This window comes from Buteo buteo, chromosome 6 (assembly GCF_964188355.1).
Source record: "Buteo buteo chromosome 6, bButBut1.hap1.1, whole genome shotgun sequence".
Taxonomy (NCBI): domain Eukaryota; kingdom Metazoa; phylum Chordata; class Aves; order Accipitriformes; family Accipitridae; genus Buteo; species Buteo buteo.
In genome coordinates this window covers 50,327,629-50,346,852 of record NC_134176.1, presented here as the reverse complement: position 1 = coordinate 50,346,852, position 19,224 = coordinate 50,327,629, and the positions used below count along the sequence as shown (strand labels likewise).

At 45.3% G+C, this 19,224-nt stretch overlaps 1 protein-coding gene across 1 annotated transcript; it reads left to right on the top strand.

Annotated features, from left to right (window-relative positions):
• The first annotated feature begins 12,552 nt into the window (after positions 1 to 12,552).
• COMMD9 (COMM domain containing 9) lies at positions 12,553 to 18,940 on the top strand. The gene is made up of 6 exons (XM_075030933.1): positions 12,553 to 12,684; positions 12,816 to 12,941; positions 13,469 to 13,608; positions 14,391 to 14,425; positions 17,854 to 17,957; positions 18,671 to 18,940. The coding sequence occupies exons 1-6, from the start codon at positions 12,634 to 12,636 to the stop codon at positions 18,809 to 18,811; spliced, it is 597 nt and encodes a 198-aa protein (XP_074887034.1). The 5' UTR covers positions 12,553 to 12,633; the 3' UTR covers positions 18,812 to 18,940.
• The last annotated feature ends 284 nt before the right edge of the window (positions 18,941 to 19,224 follow it).

The window sequence follows — 19,224 nt, the reverse complement described above, 5'->3', positions numbered from 1 at the left end:
ATTCTGCTCTTCTGTTTTGAGGCATTACTAGATGCTTTTCTGAGTGTATGGGGTACACCTCATCTTTTCTGAGTTCTGAACCACCCAAAACAATCAGAGAAAGAAACTGCTTTTTGATTGTTTTCTGCTGCAATTACATGCCTGATCAAGGCATTGTTGAAATAAATTGAGGCTTTATGATTTTATTACTATTTCTTAGCACTTAAACCTGGACTTCTTTGAACTAGCCAGCATATTAACACAGAGTGAAAAGACTAATCCTAGTTAGTAAGGCAGAAATAAGCCCTTCATAATTGTCATTTCAAACCAATAAAAGGCAGCAACTGCAAAAAAAGGGGCCTGAATGACTCCAGCATTTCCTTGATAATGGGATATAAATCTTTTTGCTTACTGAGATGTAATTTAAACTAATGGTAACTGTTCTCTCACCTATTCTCATACAAAATGAGCTGATGGGGTTCTTGTTGCAGTTCTGGGTCACAGTCACAACTTTACAGCTGTCCTTACCTCCCAGCTCTGCAGGCAACTTGAGCTGCAGGACCAGCGACACGAGGTGAATGTGGACATGCAGTTCCTTGAAGCATGTGAGCACCTGAGCCCAGCTTGATCTGCCACTGCCCAGAGTGCACCTAACAGCCCAGCACATTTCACACATTGCCCTTACCACAAATGCAAACAGAGCAAAAGCACAGCTACCTGAAGTGGTTGAACACTGGCCTCTTAGCGAATTTTGTGTGGTGCCCTGCAAATCTACGAGAAATTCACATTACAGAAGTCAGCAGCCCTGCGTGCTCTACACTTACCCTCTATGCCTCGCTTTGGAGAACATCACACTGGTTTATTCACAAGCCTTTGCTAATCTGCAGGCAGGCTTCCCATCGCAGGAGGATGAGCTGGTGTACGAGTGGCTTCCTGCTGGGAGGCCCCTGGCACCCAGTGGTTAAAGCCAGGCAGTGCAGAGGGCAGTGATCAAGTGGGGTTTAGCCTGTGGAAAAGTGGAAGGGAAGCAAGAAACTTTAGCAGACTAAAAATGGTTAAGCAGAGATTATAGGTTGTGTCACAGCGACCTTGGATTGTGCCTGCAGCTGACTACAATGGGCTGTGGTGTAGCAAGACTTTGTAATGAATACAGAATATTAAACTGATGAAATGTTTCTACAGCTGGTTTGTTGATACTGGCATCACTGCACTCTCAGAGTTGGTCCTTGATGTTTCACTCAGTTCTGAAGCCTAAACGGGCCAGAGGTCACCAAGATGGCCTGGGGCCCCGTCAACATGCAGAAATTGCTCTCCTGCCAGTAATGGTTCCCAGTAATAGATCTTACTAACTATTTGCTACTCAAGGTAAGTTCCTCTGTTGGAAGAAAGAAACCATGCAACTGAAACATGCGTGCTGGAGGCTTGCTGTCTTACATACCATGTCTTGAAGGAGCCCTCTCTGGCAGCTCTTGTCAACTGCAGTTAACCAAAGAACTTCAGCACGTTTGAGTTTTCCCTTGCTGCCTTCTCCTCCACATCATTGCTTGCACAGTGTGGTGGTCACCTTCATTGGCTGCAAGGGAGAGCTGGGAGCCCGTGGTGGTGCTGGCCTCTGCTTTGTTGTCTAGCCTTAGCAAGGCTAAGTCATGCTGAGGGACACTGACATTGAAAAGGAGAGAAGAAGAAATGTCCCCTTCAAGGAGTTTTAAACTTTATATTTATCCTTCTCCAACTCTGCGGCTTGTTTACTTTTTTGCTTTTATATGAGAGATTAAATGTCTTGCTTTTGTCCCTGGTGGCTTACTCCTTCTGTCTGGGTAGCACTAACTCTGCTATGGTGGCAGGGTTGCAAATACCTCAAGGAAAATGTTTCAAAGCATGCTTTAAATTGCTTTAAAAAAGCAGATGCAGTTCCATTGATTTAAGCTATGTTACACAGAATTTTCTCCCAGTTTTGTGAGCATCAATGAATGGTTATTACGTCTGCATGAAACCTTGGATGAAGGAAGTCATCAAAGCTTGGTATTATGCTTAGGGCAAATGCTTTCTGCTGGAAAATACCCAGCTTCTTTTTGTCCCAATGACAATTTGCAGTTTGAACATATTCACAATCTCATGAACTGGCACAGTCTGACCTGTCTATCAAATTTTATAGGGACGGTCTTGCAGCAGTGGGGAAGGAAAATTACCTTAGATGAACTGTTAATGTGCAGTGTCTTCTTCACAACAGCGTTAGCCTACTCACTTTCCAGTTTTAATACCGACAAGTGTCCACAGACTTACATAGCACACAGAGTATGTGTTAGCACAGAGCTTTACAGATCACATCTGTCAGCAGTGGTCTCACCCTCTAATCTGCAGACCCATTTGAAGAGTCTCAGGTATCAGCAATTCCAACTGAAAAGGCACTAGCTGCTTCAGCTGAGAGGCCAGGGAGGAAGCAATACTGTCATCTGAAAGATGATTGAGAACTGACACTGAAGAGTACAAACCCAAGTATTAACCATGTGGTTTTGCTCCGTTCCTTAAAAAATCATAACTATAAAAACCTGTCAGGATGACAGCTGTTTAGTCCATATAGATGGGGCCAAATGCCACATGAGTGCAAACAGGAAAGATCTTGATTCTATATTACCTGCACCTTGTTTAGCCACTGCGACAGACAACAGACTGACAATGCACAGGATGTGCAGCCATGCAGTCAGGGCAACATTGCTAATCATGCCTACGACATACCCCAAATGGTCCTACCCTACTCTCTCAAAATTAATGGGTTTCACCAACAGAAATAAATGTAGGAAATGTTAAGACAAAAAGAGTCTAACACAGCGAAGTCCTTAAGGCAGGGACTACCTGTCAGGTCCAGTGATCAATACAGAAACTGTCCTCAGTCACACAGACTAATCAATTTGTCTGAATTGCAGTAAAAAGAAATATCTGTCAAAATGTTAAATGCAAGTGCCTTGTTTTCATGCCTGCAAAGGTGTCTAAATCAATGCACAGTCAAAGGTTGCTTTCAAGTAGTCTCATTTGTATAGCTTTTCAATATTTTCAAGTGCTTGGTGCTTTATTTAAAAAAGACAAACATACTTAGAGCTTGCCTAATGCTTTCTGGCTGTAAATCTCAAACTTCTTCACAAAAGTAGATATAAGTAGTCTTGCCCATCTTTTACCTAGGAGAAATCGAAGGGCTTTGACAGGCAAGTTGTGACAAATCTTGCTGTACAGCCCAGAGAAATAACTCCAATTCGTTCTCCCTCTACAGGACACAGCTGTCTCTGCAGCAGGATTGCCAGAAGGGAAGGTGTGGCTGATGCTCTAACATCCCAGTGCCATGTCTCCTGTCTAACTGGCTGAAGACAAAGATGTTTTAAAGCTAATTCATCAGCCTGCACTGCTGTGGATGCTGCACAAGCAGGCTTTTCTCCTGCTGACTCCCCTGTGGAGTTGGTAAGTGCTGGCAGGCAGATAGGCAACCGTTCGGAATTCCTGCACCCTGAAAATCTGCGGGATTTACCTGCAGACTGGCTGGGGCACAGAGCTTTTCTCTTGGTCACCATGTAATCTACATCCAGTTCAATCAACATATACTTGATGTCCTATCTCTACTGCATTAATTTAGAAGCCAAGTCCTGCATCTTCTAATTTGGAAAAGCATAAGCATCTTTATCACTAGGCATTTGCTTTTTCTTATGAGCATTAGGATGCTGTTGACATTGTATCAGCTTCTCACCTTGTGACATGAACATATGGAATTAAAGGAAAAAGGCGCAAGCAAAGCTCCCTGTTTATTTTTTATTTTTTTTTAAATGCAAGACAAGGACAAATTATTATTTCTTTTCTAGAAAACGGAAAAAAATCTGCTTTGATATTAAATATTTTCACTCACAATGCAGAGAAATTTTAGAGTGAATTTTAAAATTATAGTATTATTGTTGCACTACAGGCCTTTAGAATTCTTCCTAGTAGCTATTTCAAATAAAGACAACACATATAATTGCTGGTACTGAGCAATTACAGTTCTCACAGAGTGGAGGCCAGATTTATTTCTAGTCTTTAATGCTGTGGTTTATTTAATCAGAGTGCGATGAAAATACATAGGAATGTTATAGTTATTTTCCAAGCTCTCTAAAAATGAGTTCCTTCTCTATCTGCATTATAACATCAGTTTTAATTTACATATCATTTCTCTGCCCTATGGCTATGACTTTCCATTCTGTTCACAAGTCCACAATATTAATGCTTTCCATTGTGAAAGATATCCCTCCATTTTAGAGATATCAACAGGAAAAAGAGAGAGTAAATACCCCCATGGTAGTAGGATTCCATCTCTAGTAATAGGTATGTGAATAGCTACTTAGAGGTGAAGAATTGGTACTATGTTATGCTATAAATATTCTTAGCAGAAATCTTTGCTTGCAAGCTATATTGGTAACAATGCATACCTCATTCTTAAAGAAGTAGTTTTGTTCCTGTATATATATATATATTTATATATATATTTAAATTTTGTCAGAATTTCCAGAAGTTTTCTGGTAGAGGAAAAAAAAGGAAAAACAAAATACAAGAGGAGTTTCCTCACCTTTTTGTTTGTTTTTTTCTTTTCAGGATTGCCAGCCATTTTCCATCTCTGTCTCCCAACAGTTTAATGTCAAACATCATCACAGATAAGCTCTTTCAGTATACAGCAGGAGAACTTCCGGCGCAGGGATTTCTGGTGCTGGATACGCAACACTATCTTAAAAGTTTCGTATGCATTTTCCTTACCTTGCCTAGTAAGAAACAAAAAGAGAGAATACAAAGTTCCTAACTTCTAACCTTTTATAAGCAAGTCTCAAAGTACATAGGCTACATAGAGCTTATGGTCTACCAACAATTATTTTTTTCCTATTCTGTATATGAACTGTGAAAACCTTTGCTGTACCCATAACATAAATAACAAGAACCAGTGTGTTATTTTATACATGGGGTATTTTCCTCATATTGCCTTCACTAGCAACCTTAAAAATAATGACTACTACCTGAAAAATGCTACAGCAACATAGTGCTTTTTCTTTCAGTCCAGTTGTTACAGCTGGAAAACATGGACAAGAATTGGTCCCCACAAGCCCTTCTTCAGGACAGCTGCATGTGTTTGAGTTACACAACTCCTGGCTTGCAGTGCTCTCAGCAGGGGTGGACCCTTGTGCCTATTTAAAGACTTGCTGGTATCTAACTGCAGCTACCTCATGTCTGGCACCTGCATTTAATGAGCACGAAAGGGCCAAAGCAGACATTAGAAGCACCTGAAGCAGCTACTGTTCAGAAGCAGATCTTTATGTTCTAAAGGTCTCTCTATACTTTTGAGATTGTGTTAGAGCAGCTACATTAGCACAGAGGCTTTCTCGCAGCATCTAGTGAGTTTTTCAGCTTCCATTGGTTACTCAGGTTCCTGAGCATTTTAACTAGCAAAATGCTTTTCTTTTGATGCAGCTGGCTCTATGTCAAGTGTTTTGCTAGGAGAGCTAAACTGGTTAGAGAACATGGTGTCTGCTTATATAGCAAACATTTTTATGCCAGCAGTGTTTCACATTTCAGGCCAGTTCAATCTTCCTGGTTGAGGAGGCTATTATGATTTCTCTAAGTTTGTCACTATTTTTATGACTAATAAGTCCTTAGGAATCTACATTTCCTATTGAAGTTCAGAGGCTTTCTGCATCCTAATAAAGGATCAGCTGGCAGTTTAATCAACCTGTGTTTCATTCATTGTCAGTTTTTTGCTCCATCCATTTTGCAACCATTTTTCTCCCACGCTTTGAATGGAAAGAGAATCCATCTTGTTTACTGCTCAGTTTCTACATTGGTCATCACCTCAAGGCTAATCAGGACATGCTTGATTCTCACTTTTTGAGTCAGGGTGCCAAGACACTTGCTACTATCTTAAGCTCCAGGGCAGTTTTTAATCATATTTAAAATTGAAGGCCACTCCCTTACTAGATATGGGAAGCGTCAAAATTGTCTACAAAGTTTTGTCAACATGGCAATGCTAGCTAGAAATATGAAGAAAAAAGATCATACCTCTGCTGACAGCACCTCCAGCATGGACGAGAGCCTGCCCCGAGCCGAGTGATGCAGGCAGTCTGCAGGCAGGTAACCCGTGGGCAGGAAAAATGCCTCTGACCTGGGCACTCTGCACCTCCCCTACCGGGCTCTGCTGACATAGCTAAAAGAACCCACGTTTTGTAGCCTGAGGATTATAATCCTGGATTTTAAGCTTTTATGCCTGCTGGTGAAATGCAGTCTCTCCCTGCCCTTAGGCACAAAAGCTGAGGAGGACTGTGGTAACCTCTGGTGACTGATGTTCATGTAGTGGGTTAGGTGGAACAGAGGGACCACTTCTGCTGGAAAGCTCATTTTAACTGCAGCAAAAGGAGTGAGGACAAGAATGTGAAAGGTGGTTTTCTGCTAGTAAATTAAACATGCTCTGAACCATGTTCTGGCCCAGAAAATGGGTATAGGATGGTTTGCAAGTGCTGCTCAGCTCTTGACCTCTTGGATAGGGTGGCCACATGCACACTGCTCGTTGGGGTTGCTTCCTAGTCCATGCCGACTCCTGACCCGTACCCTGGAGCTGCTTGGGAGAGTGACAGTCAGTATGAGTGGAAACCATGCCAAGAACAGCACTAGCAATTTAACGGTAAAGGCCTCGGGATGTTCTCTGCCACTGTTTAGTTTACTAATGTTGATGCAACCAGACATCTAGGGGGAAACGTGCCCTCCTGGTGGTATATCTAAGCATGATTGCCAGTAACAACAAGAAGAAACTTCTGCCCTAGCCCTGGCATGGGAAGACTGACGTATCCATCAATATGTAAGACAGTATAAATGGGACTTTAGAAAGTTGGAGACATTTCAGGAAAGTCCTGGTTGGAGAATATGACTCCAAATAGGCAGCTAGTACTAGTAAACCCAATCTTGCCTGCATGCTCTATGAAGATTTCTTTCCTCTCATTTGCTCTTTGTTGCTAAAAAAACACCACTAAAAAAAAAAAAAAAGGCAAAAGTAACTGAGGAAAAGATGTCTCTCACACTTTATCTTGCTCAATCTCTAAACCAGAATCACCAAGTATGGAGTTCTTTCCTTCAGGGCAAGAGAACAGCTTCACTTTTCCTTGCAGCACAGAAATTGCACACACCCAGCAGGGTGCGGTTGTAGAGCACAGCCCTGCCTTGCAGCAGAAAGCCCATAAGGAGGAGACCATTGTTCTGCTGCCAGATGCTCCAGTGAATACAGGCTACTCTGCAGGGAAAAACCTAATAGTTCTTCCCATCAAATCCTTAATATCCCAAGGCTTTCTCTCCCAGGGAGCCTTGAAGGGCCAAAGTGAGCTAGAACTGTGTGCTTCTTCCCCTGGAGTGTAAAAGATTACAGTTCTCCATCCAAGAATTGTAGGAAAGCTAAATTTATTCCTTTCCTTATTTACTTCTCAAGGGGGTGGGGGGAGAAAAAAAAAAGGACTAGCTGGAATGGGTTTTGTCAAGTTATTTTCTTGCTTTTTTATGCTTTTTTTTAACCTTGAATATATTAGGAACAGCAAGACTGCCTTTGCCTCACAACACAGTCCATCTACATTTGTTTTGGGCTCTCACTTTAGTTGATGGACTATAACAAAGATGACATTTTTGCAAAGTGTTTGTCTGTCATTGGAGTTATATCTCTATGTATAAAAACACAGCATATTTTACACTGATTTATTGAAATTCTTCCATTCAACTTTCCATCTCTTGATTTTTGCCTTGCGGTGTCACAGAATTTATTCTGTCATGATAGCTGACTTCTGTGGAAGATAAATACTGCATACGTGAGATGCACACAGTTCCTTCAATGCCTCATCTATGAAATACACACAGTTCTTGCCCTCCTTTTTTTTTTCTTCCTTTTGGCAGTCCCTCTCCATCAAAAAAGGCAAAGGACACAGAGACAACTTCCCTCCTGATATTTTCCAGGTAGGGGAAAGTTTAAATCCCTCAGAGTCCAGCAGAGAGAGATGACAACAAGGGAATCCCCCCTGGCTATTCCTCGCCAAGTACCAGTAGATACAGAAAACTAGGACAACTTGCTATTTTAAGTGAAAAGGCAAATGAAGAAGTATTCTCCTACTGCAAGCCCTGGGAGGTCCCCAACTCCCACCAGAAATGTTCCACCTAGCCCTCAGAAGTCATCCCTTCCTGCTTCACCTCCCTTCTCATTCATGCAATTACCAGCCAGAGTCCCTGGTCTTCTCTCCCCATATGAAATACCAGTTCTGGAGGCTTTTTTACATGGCTGGTAATAGAGGTCACAGACAAGAACAGCAGACAGCAGGTAAGTATACAAACGCATACACCCACATCCCCATGTCCAGGAGATCCTGAATTTAGAAAGTTATCAACAGTATTTAAGGGTCTCATAGTCCAGAGACTGCTTACTCACCCAGCCCCCTGCAGTGCTATTGCCCACGTGTTTTTTATATAGACATATCTGCACTACTGCAGGAAGGACGATTTACAGATACCCCAGGCTGGCTCAACCAAGACAGAGAGAGAAATCAGTCAGTACTATAGCTGTATCACCCCAGCCTGGGTGCAGGCAAATTTTCCCAACTCAGAAGCAGAGTTTAATTTTCAGACTCAACAACTGGACTAACAGCAGTTTAGCTCTTTAGATCCAAGCCAATTCCTGCACATAGTGCTATGCAGATGCATCTGCAGGCTCAGAACTCACAGCTGAGTCCCACTGGGTGATATAGACATAAAATCAGAGAAAAAAAGGCCTGTGAGAAGACCTAAGGATGTCATCCAATCCATCTCATTCCTCTAAATGTTTGTGGGGTTTTTTTAACTCGGAGAGAATTGCCTCTCGCACAGCAGATAATTGAACTGGTGTTTCTCAAAACTTCCTGATAAGCACACTCATCACAGGGCCAGCCTTCCTTACATGATGCGGTCTCACCCTTCACCCCTTATAATCTGATTTTGGAGGTCTGGACCTTGAAGACAGCTACAGGCAGTACCAAAGGAAGAAAAAAAGGAAAGGGAAAGGGAAAGGGAAAGGGAAAGGGAAGGAAGGGGAAGGGGAAAGGAAGGGCAAGAGGAAAGGAAGGGCAAGAGGAAAGGAAGGGCAAGAGGAAAGGAAGGGGAAGGGGAAGGGAAGGGAAGGGAAGGGAAGGGAAGGGAAGGGAAGGGAAGGGAAGGGGAAGGGGAAGGGGAAGGGGAAGGAAAGAAAGATATACTCGCCCTCAGATAAAGCATTTTACTAAGCACTTCTGTCAGCTTCTGACCATGATATTAAATCAAACCTGTCATTATTTCCTCATAATTAGAAGGCTCCCAGAGTGAGGAAATGGCAACAATAGGAGGTGGACTGGAGAGCGAATTCAGTACGATGCCAGCTGTGGTTACTGGCAGGCAGCATCTTTGTTCTGAGTATGTGACTCACAGGTAAATATTCTCTCTTGCCACATACTCCTGTGATAGTCAGCAATGACAGTTACCTACACCCCCCACCCTGCCTTTTGCATCTTTCTCCACGTACTTGTCTGACAAAGTTATTCTGTACAATTAAGTCCTTAACCTAGGCATGGATCACTCTGATTTTACGTAAGTCTTGTAAAGTCATTGCTTTAGAAAAGCCTGGAAAAAAAACCAGTGACACTCTTCCCCAGTTGGATACGGCATTTCAGAAATTTTACTGCTTAGAGAAATTCTGCTTACCTCTGACTGTAGAAAATGCTAGTTTTATTGGTTTGGGAACAAGACAAGCAGGCAAATTATAAGAGGTCAATGATGCAATTACAATATTAAGAGATATGTGACAATCCCTATGTTTCCTTTAGGCTTACTTGCTCAGATTGTAACACAGTGTTGTTTTCTCATACTCTTTTCATTCTGTTTATCCTTTAACAAACACTAACCTAACTGCTGATGTTAATAAATGCCCACATTTATTAATGCAGGACTTCATGTTAAATGGTTAGTTACATTACCTTCCTGTCACTCAGGTGACAAAAGTGACCTACCTTGATTCATCTGAAAACTGAAGCAGGGTCAAGACAACATTATTCCAGTTTCCTAGCTCTTAAACACTGACTTCTAACCCCTGCCCCTTTTTTTTTCCTTTGGGATGCTATTGTTTAGCCCACTAACTCTGTAAACCTTTCATTCTAGAAACGAAAATTAGGATCCCACCATCCTTCCCTTCACTTTCTGGTCTATTCCAATGTGTAGTTTACAGATACTGCCATATTCGTGTAGGTAGAAAATGATCGCTGTGGCACCAGTAGAAGAGAGACTGTTGCCAAACCCTTCAGATGCTCCTCAGGAAGGAATAAACAATGCCACCTGTGTGGCTCGTTTTACTCTTCTGATCAGAGTATTGCATTGTATACTACTGTCACCTGGATAAGCAGTTGCCATCCACAAGACCCGCTGCCCACTCAATCCTGCCACCTAAATGCAGCAGCACACCACCTCTCCCAGGAAGACCCCATCATGAAGAAGAGCCTGGAGGAGAGAAGGCTCCATGGAGACCTTATAGCAGCCTTCCAGTCCCTAAAGGGGACCTAGAAGAAAGCCAGAGAGGGACTTTTTGCAAGGGCATGTAGTGAGAGGACAAGGGGTAATGGCTTTAAACTGAAAGAGGGTACATTTAGGTTAGATGTAAGGAAGAAGTTCTTCACTGTGAGGGTGGTGAGGCACTGGAAGAGGTTGCCCAGAGAGGCTGTGGCTGCCCCATCCCTGGCAGTGTTCAAGGCCAGGTTGGATGGGGCTTGGAGCAACCTGGTCTAGTGGAAGGTGTCCCTGCCCATGGCAGGGGGGTTGGAACTAGGTGATCTTTAAGGTCCCTTCCAACCCAAACTGTTCTAGGATTCTATGACTCCACACAGCAGACCCTCAGCTTTACCTGATGTGCTGCCTGCGCTGGGTTAGATTTGTTGCTGATGCAGTGCTAAAGAAAGCAACACAAATACATGGCAGCTCTCCAAACTGATCAATCACACTGATTAATTTCAAGAGGTCCCAGATGGAAAACTCATACACCAAAATAGTTCCCCCAGAGCCTTGTTTCCTGTTGCTAATGAAAAATGATGGAAAATAAAATCCTCTCCCTTTGGATTCTTCTTCCCTTTAAGGTTTCCCAGCATGAGAGAGGGAAATCAGCTCCTATGCAAGAGGAAGACCTTTTCCCTGCCAAGCTTTTGAATCCCAATGCAAAAAGCATTTACATATTTGCATTTCTCACCTTGTATTATTCTGCTTACAGAACAACATAAATGGAAATGAGGATGGGGTTTGTTATGGGTTTGTGTGGTGGGGTTTTGGTAGCCGGGCAGGGCCTGCAGGGCCGGCTCCTGTGAGAAGCTGCTGGAAGCTCTCCCGGCCCCAAGCCGGACCCGCCGCTGGCCCAGGCCGAGCCCCTCAGCGATGGCGGTAGCGCCTCTGGGGAGCAGATGCCCACCTGCAGCCCGGGGAGAGAGGAGCCCACGCCGGAGCAGGGGGATGGATGCCCCCCAAGATGGCCGCTGCTCTGTGGGGAAGCCCGTGCTGGGGCAGGCTGTGCCTGAAGGACTGCAGCCCGTGGGAAGGACCCACGCTGGAGCAGTTTGCGAGGAGCTGCGGCCCGTGGGAAGGACCCACCCTGGAGCAGTTGGTGGAGGGCTGCCTCCCGCGGGAGACACCCCCCGGCGGAGCAGGGGCCGAGCGCGGAGTCCTCCTCCCCCTGAGGAGGAAGGAGCGGCAGAGACAAGGGGTGAGGAACCGACCCCAGCCCCCGTCCCCTGTTTCCCGGGGAGAGAGAACCGGGAGTGGGGCTGAGGCGGGAGGGATGGAAGGGTGGGGGGAAGGTGTTTTAAGATTTGGTTTTACTTCCTGTTTTGATTTGATTTGTAGTAAATTAAATTGACTTTGTTTCTTCCCCAAGCTGAGCCTGTCTTTTGCCCGTGACCGTAAGTGGGGAGCGATCCCTCCCTGTCCTTGTCTGAACCCATGAGTGTTTCCTTCTATTTTCTCCTCATCATCCTACCGGGGCCCGGAGTGGAGGAGCGAGCGAGCGGCTTCTGGGCTTAAACCACAACAGGGGTGCCATGATGGAAGTAGCAATGGGGAAAGATCATAGATTACAGAGGCCCTGGAACCAGATATGCTGGGAATTACACAAGACAAAGAGAAGACTATTTCTCTCTCAGAAGGAAGACTTATTTAAATGCTTTACAAAGTGAAAGATACAGAGTTCGCTAAGATAATGGTCCCCATCATTTCAGCAGCGCCACGATAAATGTTTTGCCTTTGGTCCCCACTGACTGAAAACATAGCACTTACAGCTGAATTCTGCATCCAAGGCAGAGATTTGCACCGGCAGTAAGAAACTGAGCAGATCGGAGAGGGCGAGGCCAGTTATTTAGCCCACTACCCTGCCGGGCTCCGGCCGCAGGCACACGCACTCCCACACGCTCGACAGCGGGCGGAGGTCGCTAAGCCTTCAGTCCGGCGCCGGGGACGGAGCCCGCCATAACGCGAAGTCCTCCCTCACGGCAGAACGACAGCGCCCGGCCCCGCCCGCCTCAGCTGACAGCGCCAAGATGGCGGCGACGGCGCCTCAGGGGCGGCTCGGCGCCCGCCTCAGCTGACAGCGCCAAGATGGCGGCGCTGCGGCAGGGGGACTTCGCCGCCCTGCAGAGCCTGCTGAAGGTGAGCGGGCCGCGGAGCTGCTGGGGGACGGGAGCGCCCGGCCCGGCCCGGCGGCGGGGGCTGCCGCCTCTCCCGGACCGCGGCTGAGCGCTCCCCCCTCCCCAGCTCCCCTCTGCTTTGCTCCCCGCCAGGCGCCGTCGAAGGACGCCGTGCGGCTGCTGTGCCGGCAGTGTTTCTCCAGCCCGCCCGCCGGCCTCGGCCCGCTGGCGCAGCGCGCCTGCCTCGACCTCACCGCCGGCCCCGAGGAAGCGGAGCAGGTAGGGCCGGGCGGGGCAGCGCCGGGTCCCTGGCGGGAGGGAGGGAGCCAGCCGGCGGGGTGCCTCGGCGGCGCCCCCTCCTCCCGCTGCGCCGGAACGCAGGGAAGGAGCGGGAGGACGGGGCCTGCCGGCTTGCGTGGGCCTCGCCGTGCGGGAAGGAGGGAGGGGAGGATCTGCCAGGAGCGGCCCGGGCCCTCGGGAAGGTTCGTGGCGCCACGGGGCTCCCGCGGAGCGCGGCGGCCGCTGCTGGAGCGAAACGTGCGGGGCAGAAGCGATCCGCCCCGGGGGGGGCTCGCAGGGAGGCAGAAGGTGAGTGCCCGAGGCGGGCGTGCTAGAGGACAGCGAGGACCTCGGCTCCTTACCTGTTAAGGCTGTCGGGCTGTACGGGGATGTCCGAGGCCCTGGTGGCGTCCAAGGCTTCTGTCGCTGCAGAAGCTGTGTCTGTCCTGGCTGTGGAAGGCCTGTCCCGTGCCGTATGTAATGCTTGTCACCCCAGCGGACCCCTTTCTCCTCTTCCTTTCCTACAGCTAGTATCCGCTTTGCACAGCCTCACCAGGCATGTCGTGTACCGTGGCTTGACGAGGGCAGAAGATATCCTCTCTCTCTTTCCAGAAAACTTCCACCAAAATCTGAAAAACCTTTTGACTAAGATAATCTTGGAGAATATGTGAGTGCTACCCACCTGCCCTTTGCTTTTAGCAGGAAAGTTAAAGCCTATATATCTGGTTTGATACATGGATAGTTGGCAGCATGCGAAGTCTTGTTTCTATGAATTTTGTGCATGCCTTGGGCATAATCACACAGGTTGGGACGAGCAGAGTTGAGTGAAATACATCATCTGAGTGGAATGGCAAACAAAACATAGCCATGGGCACAGAGGGTTTTCCCAAAACTTTTGGAATGGGTGTGGGCCTCATTCATATAATGCAAAGCCCCTTTTATCCTAACAACTCACCTGTGTGGTAGAAAAATGCTACAGATGATGATAAAACGTAGAGGGTTAGATTTTGGCACTACAAAATCTGGTTGGGTAGCATCTAGATGCCTGTCTGCTTACCACCCTGGCTTAGGTGTGGAGGCAGTGTATACAGTAGAGCATATGTGAGGTGGTGGCAGAGGATGGCAGTTCTGCTGCTTGTACATCTCACTGCTTGGTAGCCCATTGCTTTGATAAAACCGGGAAGACAGGTACATGCCGTAAGCGAGCTGTACTTACAGAAGAACCAATAGTTGGTCACCAGTTTGCCTACCATTGCCCATCAGTGACAGCCTTTCCTCGGCACTCGGTAGTATAGGCAGTCTCTCTGCCCTGCTTACTGCTGCAGCCCTGGTGACCCTTCTGTCAGGGATAAGCCACTCTGAATGCTTTCCCTACCTTTTTTCTTTTTTTTTCTTCTTTATCAAAGTACTGCTGATACTGGTTTTTTTTTTCTCTCCACTTTTTCACAGCTCTGCTTGGAGGAATGAAGCACAAGCAAGTCAGAGTGAGTAGTCGTTCACATCTTGAAGCAATTAATGTTTCCTGAGGTCATTGGAGTTTGGAGTTTAGAATAGTGCATCACAACGTGTTTTCATAACGTAGCATAGGAATACCCCCATTTGCCTTAGATGAAGCTGTATGGTTGTGGCATCAGAGAGCTTAGCAGGGGCCAACAAGCTTGTATTCAGATCTGTGCTGCTGTGCTAAATTGTTTCCAGTCCTCAAGCAATTCTATTTAATGTTCAGTTTGTTGCTACCTTGCAGAGTGCTGTGTATAGCAAGTATTTGCAAAACTTTTCAAAGTGAAGCACTCTGACTTCCCCATTCAGGTCATTAAGTGATGTCCATATTCAATAATTGTGCACTGTGAAGGATATGTATATATTGGGAAATACCTTATATCTGCACATCTAGTCAATTCTTTCTCTTCCATGCATCAGGAAGTACATGGCATATATTCATAACTCTTCTTTTTCCTCACAGTTCTAAACAGTGATGTAATTAAGGAATGCAAGCTTTAACAATAGCATCATAGGCAAGGAGTTACATTCCAGTTAGGCGTTCCATGCAGCTACAACACTTTGTTTTCTCTGCAAGAGGCTTTCTTTACAACTTTAGTACTTAGAGGCTTACAAATGAGAGCTGATACGTAGCAGAATACTTTGAGGTCTGCATGGATCCTCTTTTACACTTTTCTTTGCATGCAGATGAGAGAATGTCCACAGCTAAGCAGTACGGCAAGACTTGGAAATAGACTGTCCGTCAAAGTTTTAATGGAGTATAAATAGCGAGAGGGAAGAAACTGTTGTGTAATGCTAATACAGTAAATGCAGCAGTTGCTTACACTAAACAATGTTCTAATGTTACCACAATGCTTTTTCCTGTGTCCTGAACACTGTCATGCATTGAGAGCAAGCATGACACACCAGCATAATACACTAGCTAGGTCTTCACAAACCAGAAGCGAGGCTGGGTGTGTGGCTCTTGGAGCCCCGCCTGGGAGCTCTGCTCTGACACTCGTGTCTTTGTATTCATTTGATGAATATTTAAGCCTGTTGGAATGAGATTGTCTTCTAGGAAATGATGGATTATTTTAGTATTGTATTCACGAAGTATCTGACATATATTACATAGGGACCGAGGCAGTGATTTAAAGAACAGACATTCCAACTGAAACGTGGATGGTTTCCTGCCTCTCCCAGTCAACCTTAGCAAATTAACATACAAGGCTAAACAGATGCATTTTGTGTTGTTGCAAATGCTGCCAAGTGCTGGCCCTGACAGACTGTAAACTGGAATTTGTTCCAAAAGCAAGAGCAAGGCAGCCTGTTCTGCGCGGCCCCTGGAGCTCTGCTCAGGGGAGCAGGAGGACGAGGGAGAGCCTTTCCCCAGATAGAAAGAGAAAATTCTGTAAGCGCTCTTAGGAGGCACCTTGAACAGCTGGGGTCAGTCGGAAGGCTAGTGATCAACCCTTGGTGAAGAAACTAGGCAACTTATGATAGGCAGAATCCAGACAGGCTGCAATTGCCTATTGAGACAGCTCTTTCCTTAGCACTCAGCAGAGGTTTAGTCTTTGCCTCTGGTAGCCTTAAATAGATGTCGGGTAACTGCTGACAACCCGGTTCAGTAAGGCTTTGCAAAGACATTCAAACCTACCAAGCACCACTGCTGGGATTTTAAATTGAGAATAAACGATCACCTCCCTACAGATCTTTTATGGGGTTGGTCCTACCTTTCATTCAGACTTCTTTGAAAATCCCTAGCTGACATAAACAGGAACAATGTTTCTTGAGGCACCCTGTAGCCATGTATTCTAACATAGTTACAGCAGTTAAGCCCCTTAGCTGCAAATGCCTTTTTCAAACCAGAAGGGTTTGTCTTTGTTTCCATGTCCTTAGTGTGGACTTTATTCTAGTAGGAATTTACTGGTTTCTTCCCAGGAAACTTGGATGCTGCACTTTCAAACATAGGAAGTATAGCTCAGCTTTTACCAGAAAATGGAGTTGAAAAAGGTGCAAGAGGTGTTCCCGACTCTTATAAATGCGACAGTACCAAAGTGGGAATGACTTTAAGTATGCCCTCTTAAACTGCACCTTACAACTTGTTTTCTTTACATATATGTTAAACAAGGAATTTACCTTACAGACATTTTCCAAATTTCTGGATTCTGGTGGTAAATTGCGCTTTACCACTGGGCAGCGAAGGGTTCAAGCCTCATCTTTTAACACTTGCTGTTGTTATCTGGTTGGATAAGTAATTATGCTTTCCTCTGGTTTGCAGTTTGTTTGGGAAAACACTTGTAAATCTGAGGTGAAAATGTCAATACTATTTCTTTTTCTGGGTTAAAATGTTTGGGTTTTTTTTAAATTAAAGTAGGAAACTTTTTTTTTGTTCAAACAAGGGGGAAAGATACCTGCATGCCACCCATCTAAATACCTGCCTTAGTTTCACTTGGCTATATTCTTCAAATGTTCCTTGTATTTATTACTGGCAGCTGAAAGACACTGTTGAAAAACATTATGCTCCCAGGAACTGACAAAAAGCACTTGCAGCCAGCCTGTTGGTGCCAGAGTTTTGTTGGGAGAACCTTAATCTCAGTTTTTATGCCAGTTTGCACAGTGCTTAGGGGCTCTTGAGGGTTCATAGTGCAGTGAGCTCCATTAAGTGCACACTATCGTGAGAGACTATCCCTATCTCCTCTCTGCAAGAGGTAGCTGCACAAATTTCTTGGCAGGGCAGCTAAGTCAGACCTGTCCTCTTTCCTTTGGAAGGCTCATGGGGTCTCCAGCCCAGAACTATTGATGTCAGTATTGCCCCAGACTGTTGAATGATTTCTGTTAGGCTACATCTAATTAATTAGGATGATATCTTCAATATTTTTAACAAATTGGCAGGACATGTGAAGATTGCAGTTTACCAGTACATATGCTGTACTGCAGGATGCTTTGATTCACAGGTTGGGGAGCCTGAAATAACATGTTTTATACTGCTGGATTTTAAGAGCATTCCTGTGTGCTTTCTTACCCGTTACAGAACAGAGCAATAAGCATGTAGGTCCCAGAGCAACTCATGATGAAAAACGCTAGTTGAGTGTTGCAGGCAGCAAGGCAGGGGATGAAGAGGTGGAGGTGACATCTTACTGGTCTCCTTCTCCTAGCTGCTTTGTGAATTTACCTATGCTTGTCTTGCACTGTGCCACCCTTGCATGTGATGATGGGAGAACCCTGTTTGTCCTTCCTGTGTCATGAGGAGGCCTTCAGAGACCGGCTTATTGTAGAGTAAAAATGGTGTGAAACCATGTAGTAGCACTAAAGCTGTACACTTCCCAGGGCCAGAAGTGGAGAAGCATGTACATGGTGGTAGTCACAGGTTTCAGTGTTTGGTGTCATCATGTGCTGCTGGGCGTAACAGACCCATTTTTTAATCCCTCAGTCTCCCTGCCTCGGCTGGTCGACATGGACTGGAGGGTGGACATCAAGACGTCTTCAGACAGCATCAGCAGAATGGCAGTCCCTACTTGCCTGCTCCAGTTAAAGGTAATGTCAGTGGCCGTAAAGGATGCGGGATCAAAATAAACAAGTCCAACACCTGACTTGCCAGTGATAGTGCAAAACAGTTCAGACAGGCATCTGGTGCTTGCATATTGCCTGGTGGGCAATTAACAGACTTTCTCAGAGATGATCTTTGAAATACCACAGAGCCTGGGAATGATGTCTGTGCTGGAAGCCCTTTTTCTTGCAAGGGAGAGTTTTCTTTGCATGAGGATATGAGAAGGCAGCGTATTTGTTCCTGGTCACCATTGTTCTCTAGAGAAGGAAAGAAGATAAATAATGAAGTCATTGCCCTTTTATTCTAAGCCACTCATCAGCATGTTTAGCTGACTGTATTAGTTGAGAGATGACTTTTGATTACTAATAACTTCCTTCACTGGCCACATCTATCAGTTGGAGAGTATAGCTAAACTTACTGCTTATATTCTATAGAGTTCTGGATCCCCCAACCAGTGAAGATGGGATGGGTGGATTTCAGAGTAGGAGGAAAAAAAATCTTGCACTCTGTCAATGGGACCACACTTCGCTAGTGAGGCACACAGCTTAGAAAATGTGCCGTGGTCCTTCAGGATGGAGCTTGATGCCAAATTTAAGGCGTTTTTCTTAATCTGTGTATTAAACACTGACTTTTGTAGCAGCACTGGAAAAACACATGAATGAATTTTTCTTACAGCTAATGTCCGTGTTCCTATTTTCAGATTCAGGAAGATGTTGCCTTATGTGGAAATAGTCCTGTTGTTTCTGCACTGACTGTGGAACTGAGCAAAGAAACCCTGGACACTATGTTAGAAGGTCTAGGAAGGATCCGGGACCAACTTTCTGCCGTTGCAAACAAATGAATACGCCAGGGCATGGATTCCAGCAGCAAGGAAGGGAAGTATTCTCTACCTACAGCTCTCATAAGTTGCAGCCTAGTGTAACATGTTTTCTGTTTTAACAAAACAAAATTAAAGAGATTTCTTTACTGAGTTAGTAAGATAGCTTTTGAAAAGCTGACACTTAAACATTCCTTTGGTCTGATACCAAAAAGTGTTTTCCTACTATGTTGTTGAATAAAAGCTGGTCTCTGTTTCAGAAAAGCACTTGAGGGCTCAGAGCTTGGCTTAATCACAAGGGTCATAACTGGAAATAGCAAATAGCTGCAGCCAATGAAGCAAGTACTATCTCTCTGCCCTGAAATTAGGATCTAAAAGGCTCAAGCTGGTTAATGGGCTGCCTTCCAGCATTAGCAGACAAGGAGGGTGCTTCTCTC